Here is a 6,970-nt window from a genome sequence, read left to right as displayed (position 1 = left end):
GATCCTAGGTAATAAATTATATACTGTATACAGGGTTAAACCAGGTAGTTACTCAGGATCCTAGGTAATAAATTAGATACTGTATACAGGGTTAAACCAAGTAGTTACTCAGGATCCTAGGTAATAAATTATATACTGTATACAGGGTTAAACCAGGTAGTTACTCAGGATCCTAGGTAATAAAGTAGATACTGTATACAGGGTTTAACCAAGTAGTTACTCAAGATCCTAGGTAATAAATTTTATACTGTATACAGGGTTAAACCAAGTAGTTACTCAGGATCCTAGGTAATAAATTAGATACTGTATACAGGGTTAAACCAGGTAGTTACTCAAGATCCTAGGTAATAAATTATATACTGTATACAGGGTTAAACCAAGTAGTTACTCAGGATCCTAGGTAATCAATTAGATACTGTATACAGGGTTAAACCAGGTAGTTACTCATGATCCTAGGTAATACATTAGATACTGTATACAGGGTTAAACCAAGTAGTTACTCAGGAACCGGTCAAACACGTGTCTCTACCTTGTTCTAATCTGGTCTTACACGTGTCTTGGCCTTATTCTTTTCCGGTCTAACACTTGTCTCCGTCTTTGTCTACTCCGGTCTAACACTGTCTCTGCCTTGTTCTATACCGGTCTAAAACGTGTTTCTACTTTGTTCTATACCGGTCTTATACGTGTCTCTGCCTTTGTCTTTTCCAATCTAACACGTGTCTCTGCCTTTGTCTAAACCGGTCTAACACGTGTCTCTGTCTTTGTCTAAACCGGTCTAACATGTGTCTCTGTCTTTGTCTAAACCGGTCTAATACGTGTCTCTGCCTTTGTCTAAACCGGTCTAACATGTGTCTCTGTCTTTGTCTAAACCGGTCTAACATGTGTCTCTGTCTTTGTCTTAACCGGTCTAACATGTGTCTCTGTCTTTGTCTAAACCGGTATAACATGTGTGTCTGTCTTCGTTTAATCTGGTCTAACACGTGTCTCTGCCTTTTTCTATTCCGGTCTAACACGTGTCTCTGTCTTTGTCTAAACCGGTATAACATGTGTCTCTGTCTTGTTTTATTCCGGTCTAACACGTATATCTACCTTGTTCTATACCGGTCTAACACGTGTCTCTGCCTTTATCTATTCCGGTCTAAGACGTGTCTCTACCTTGTTCTATACCGGTCGAACACGTGTCTCTGGGGTTTTTTTCTATTTCGTTTTAAGACGTATCTCTACCTTGTTCTATACCGGTCTAACACGTGTCTCTGCCTTTTTCTATTCCGGTCTAAGGCATGTCTCTACCTTGTTCTATACCGGTCGAACACGTGTCTCTGTTTTTGTCTATTCCGTTCTAATACGTGTATCTGCATTTGTCTATTCCGGTCTAACACGTGTCTCTGCCTTTGTCTATTCCGGTCTAACACTTGTCTCTGCCTTTGTCTATTCCGGTCTAACACGTGTCTCTACCTTGTTCTATTCCATACCAAGTGGCATTCTAATGTTTTAATTAAAACTGACCTGAATATAGAGTTTTTCTTATAATTTGATATTGAAGTGTTTGTATCGTCAGTGCAAACCAGATTCCTCGAACAGCATGACGTCACCAAAATGTTCGCATCTAACGTTTGTCTCATAAGACGTGAAGAGAAGGTTTAATTTAATACAGTATAATTTGGGGGGTTTCCCGGACTATCATTTGCCTTCTAGGTAATGTTTCGTTCTATTAACGGTTCCTGATACTGATTATTCACTGAAATTTTAACGGAGGTGACAAGTAAGCCGACCTGGTACTGTTGGGACCTAGATTCCCCACCAGGGTAGACATCTGGATCAAGTAGTCCTTCTCGTACAGCACCACCTTGCTGTTCTCCCTCAGGCCAGCCTCCGAAAACATGCTCGTCAGAATAGTGGTGAAGTCGATCTGTAAAACCAAACCATAGCCCCATTTATTAATTGATATTTGTATTCAGATATCCATTTCTGACTTCCTTCGAAATCGGGTTTGTGTTAATTTATAAATCATATTTACTTCTACAGTGGCGGATCCAGAGGGTATTTTTAGGCTTCAGGAACCCCCACCCTGAGATTATATTTCTTTAAAAATCATATATTTTCACCATTTGCCTCAATTTTCCCCCACATGGAAACCCCCCTGGAAATGTAACCCCCCTCCCAGATATAGGTCTCTGGATCCGCCACTGTTGTAAACTTAGTAAACTGTTACTCTATTCTATATCCCGAACACAACACCGACGTGAGGCAATATCAGGAGAGGAAACCCAGATTAAAAAACAAACTACATCGGAAATACAGAATTACTCGTGACAGAACACGACCTGAAAAATATTTTTTAATTGCCAGTCGAATTAAGTATAAATTATGTCAACTGTAAATAAAAATGATCAATTAAAGATATCATTTGTATTGAACAAATGATTAAGGAAGTTGGTTAACGAACACTTATATATGCATGAGTAATGGTATACAGCGTAGGTGACGATGTGTACCGGTAAATATGTATGTGTTAATCAACAAAAGCAGCGGTATACGCTCAGTGATAGGTGTTATCTGAGGTGTTTAAATCAAAACAACGAAACCATAGCATGAACCACAGCATGTCCTTAATACGGTCATCACTCCAGCAAACGGTTACACTAGAACTCTGTAGAACTGGAGTAACACGTGACTGGAGTAACACGTGAGGCACGTGGTGCGTGTTGTCCCTTACTAATGGTCAGGAGTAACGATATCACATCATTGTCCCCGCCGGGCTTATACGGCTTGTTGAACTATTGTTGATGTCAAACATCACTTACTGCAGACGAATGACTTTAGGAGATGTTTCTTGCCAATGCCTGATCTATTACTGCATCATTTAAACAAGATTATACCATGCATGTACTCATTTGTGTACTCATTTGAACGAAATGCTGAATTTGATTAAAAAAAGATGTATTTCAAATATTTTTATAAATAGAAAATATAAGTATTGAACACCTTCAGTTGGTATTCACAGCGCGCTTCAATGTCATGTGTCAGTTGGCATTCACAGCTCGCTTCAATGACACTTGCCAGTTGGCATTCACAGCGCGCTTCAATGTCACGTGCCAGTTGGCAATCATATTGACAACGAAACTAAAAGCTGTTAAAAGCATAACGACACTATAGTAGTACTAAAACGACAAATTAACAACGTCTGTAAACAATAAGTTATACTGTACTTACAGCATTTCCTGTAACAGTGTCAAAGTCTCGCAATGTCTCGCGCTCCTCTTCGGCATGTGGGTTATATGAGGGTTGACTATTGAGTGTTATCTGAAAATGGGAGAAAATTGTTGAGAATAATAATAAATTGAACTTGCTGTTTCAAACGTATTTCCTACTTTCACAAAGACATTCAACGTAAAATAGTTGTTCAACTTCCTTAATACTGCTGAACACTTATCCTTGAAGTCCATACACTCATTGGGTATCTACGATATTGACACGCGTCATTGTCGTTTCTACCAGCTACTCAATTCAACAAGTGCATTATTACACGGGCCAAATTGGATTCTGGAGAACCATGAGCTATATCATATGTATTTTCTACCTTAAAACATATGAAGGAACCAATTATATATTGCTGGGTATATTTGAACATAAAACTGAACATAATCTACGTCACCAGAGAGTTGTTATCTCAGTGGTATACATCAGAGACCTAGGTCTATGTATACATGGAAGACTGTTTCGTAAACATGTCGTTATTCTATCGGGTACAAAACCAACAGCAGACAGTGCCGAGTATCAATGATATAAACAACATCCAGATATTTGGCTGCAGCTCGGAAGAGTTGGTAGCCAACTATTCATTTTTGATATCCACATAAACATCCAACATATTGATGGTAGTTGTCCAACACTTCACAAAAACAATTGCCCAAAAACTTAAACCTTAAGATTACCCCAAAACACGAAATGCATTTGACTGTTTACGTGGTTGATATAACAAAAAAATATCTTGTAAGATATTTTGGTATAAAACTATTGTTAATGTTGTAGTAGTATCTATCTAAAGCCATCACCATTCTATCGGGTACAAAACCAACAGCAGACAGTGCCGAGTATCAATGATATAAACAACATCCAGATATTTGGCTGCAGCTCGGAAGAGTTGGTAGCCAACTATTCATTTTTGATATCCACATAAACATCCAACATGTTAGTACTATAATTAACAAGAGCTGTTGGAGAACAGCATAGCTCGCCTATTGCATATATATATTGTAAGATAGCAAATAGCTGTAGAGAACAAATGTTCAGTAAAAGGCGAGCTAAATAGAAAATGAAAGGAAATCATACGCGGGGAATCAGACATGGTTAACACTGCGTAAAGACCATGACAAAATAATCGTATCAAGGATACTAGACCGAATTCATCACTGTGACAAATTGAGATACTTGGTCACGTGTTCGTCTGTTGATGCACGTGGGCGACACAGCGGTGCTTGCTCGTATATCAGTGTATAGGTAGTGATATTCAATAATGATTCATTCATGCACTTGTCATTCATGATAAGGAAAAACAATTTATCAAAAATTAACACCCAAACAATATAACAAATGACGATCACTTTACTTGGTGTTTGCGGAATATCAAGCCATTTTGTTCTCGGTTTTATATGTTGCCGTGATTCATTTCCGGTAATACATCGTGTGTATATTCACGAACTTATCCTCTTACAATATATTCCAGTTTCGCGAGACTAGATACAGCATAAGTATAGATCGATGGACGTTTAATACAAACAAATGGAAAGTGGCGGCCCACGGTAGAGTCTTGAAGTTAGAATTAGATATCTGTTTCCGGTATTTTGTGCTGTGATACTTTATCCTTAAATGGGCTATCCAGTCAAATAACACCCTTAAAATCGATGAGATACTGAGAATATGTACCTCCTAACGAAACTTAGTTGAGAATGACATGATCTGAAGCCAACGTTAAGTGTGGTCATATTTTTCTTTTGGGAAAGCTAATGATAAATATAGCCACGACTGAAATAGCGCAATACATATACAGTACCGGGCTGTCAAAGATTTCCTCATTACAGATTAAGAACGCCAAGAAACATTGTCTCTTGTCTATTTCTCAACTTGAATTGTTCATAAGGAGTATAAAACTACATTATCATGAAGAATTTTGTGATTCTATTTTTAAAAAGAAAACTTTCTTCACTAAATTGTCACTTTTGGAAAGAACCTCTCACTCCTGAATGCTTACTTTTGCTTAGCAACTAGAAGAGTTCAGGATAACTGGGCCTGACATTCAGTATGTAAATATTTACATAGATTTACATTGACGCTGCAACCCACTATATGAACTTTACCAGCAGAAATGCATTTCTTATAAGTATGAAAGCAAAAACTCTTGTGAAGTGAACAAAATATATATTTTTATTTCCCAATTTTTTATGAACTTTTACCCCATATTTTCCAGTTTTGAGGCATTTTATGAGTACATCCCATGTTCAGAGTCCAATAAAATGACTAAAGCCTACAATATGCAGACAGTTTTGAGTTTATTCCCCTTTTTGCAAACCATTTACTTGTATATTGGCTAAACATTGTAGATTATAAATATGAAAAAAATAACTCATTTCAGAAATATAAAAAAATGCATTTATTCATATTCCATATTACCATGAAATCTAAATTGTCGTACTCCATTTTGCATGGTAAATGTTAAAAAAAAATTGTACAACAAATTATATCAGATATAGGTAAAAAAAACACACATTCATTTGTTTGTAAAATCTATTAACAATACAAAAAACGTAATAAATCAAAATGTTACCGTCTGAATTATTAAAAACAATGTGTTGTTACGAATGTATATATCAGAATAGCAAACCCAAAGGATGGGGCAGTAGCTCCGAAACAAAACGGCTAGAAGCGATGGACGGTTAATGGTACGGATGAAATAGGTTTTGAAGAACCTTTCCATCGGATGGAACAAAGATTTTTCCGTAAAGTTGATCATACGGTGTCATGCTATGAAGTAAAATAGGATTAGATATGTATCGATATTAGATTTAGACGGTTTTTTACGACTCAATGTTCTTCAAAACATTAGAGTTTTCAAAAATTGACACTTAAACAGGGTGATTTATTGGGTTGATTAGCACTATGACATGTCCGGTGCTATACAATCCCCTTTCTGCAATGTATACGCTTATTATGGAAGCATGTGTGAAGTGAGCGGTTTAACTCGAGAATTCCACAATTAACCATGGTTTTATTAGTACACTTGTGGGGCGGTAACTCTACTCTCGAGTCAGTAACTGATACACTTGATCTGTGGTTATAGATCTGTGATTTAGCTAATCCGCGTGACAATGGGTTATTTGTGTGATCACCAACAACAATATACGTAAGAAGCTTATATGATATATAATGTTCACAGAAGGATTAGGAATCAGGTTCTTATATTCTTGCTATAAATTGGATATTTCATTATAAATAAATAAGGTAATTAGCGCTATCTAACACTATTAAAAGACCATGGGTGTGACACAGAATACAGATACACAGCCATTTCACTGCTCTAGGCTTACATTGGCCAACATGGACTCCACGTAGTAGGCGTCGTCGATGAACGTGTTGAGTCTCTCGGCCTTTGTTGCCTCGTCTAGTGTGACATTGGCGTCCCGTAACATGAAAGTTGCCAAGGTCATCATCAACTTCCGGAGGTCAGTCCGATACTACAGAACAGAAACGTATGAAATACCATAAAAAAGTAATAACGTACAAAAACGGGTCAACGGTTGATGCTAAGTACCAAAAGGAAACAAAAAATAGTATTTCAAGGTCAGAACAATTCGGCACGCATAACTCCTTTTATTCATTGTAACAAAGTGGCATGTTGAATACGTATTAAATATCGAAATGTAGCATTGATCCTTTCCTGAAGATTGATAAAGGGGGAAGCCACACCAGTATA

The 6,970-nt window shown here is 37.2% G+C and overlaps 1 protein-coding gene across 1 annotated transcript in view; it reads right to left on the bottom strand.

Moving 5' to 3' along the window:
- LOC110441173 (endothelin-converting enzyme 1-like) overlaps positions 1-6,731 on the bottom strand; it is a gene marked incomplete at its 5' end in the record, with an annotated part of 21,557 nt that extends 14,826 nt beyond the window's left edge. The window contains 4 exons of the mRNA XM_021484270.1: positions 154-172; positions 1,773-1,909; positions 3,214-3,303; positions 6,585-6,731. Coding sequence (XP_021339945.1) covers positions 154-172; positions 1,773-1,909; positions 3,214-3,303; positions 6,585-6,731 — 393 coding nt within the window. The remainder of the gene's footprint in view (positions 1-153; positions 173-1,772; positions 1,910-3,213; positions 3,304-6,584) is intronic.
- Between the last annotated feature and the right edge of the window lie 239 nt (positions 6,732-6,970).

The sequence above is a fragment of the Mizuhopecten yessoensis genome, unplaced genomic scaffold, assembly GCF_002113885.1.
Source record: "Mizuhopecten yessoensis strain PY_sf001 unplaced genomic scaffold, ASM211388v2 scaffold715647, whole genome shotgun sequence".
In the NCBI taxonomy this organism is placed as follows: domain Eukaryota; kingdom Metazoa; phylum Mollusca; class Bivalvia; order Pectinida; family Pectinidae; genus Mizuhopecten; species Mizuhopecten yessoensis.
Note: the sequence above shows the minus strand (reverse complement) of the source record. Positions and strands in the feature narration are given on the sequence as shown.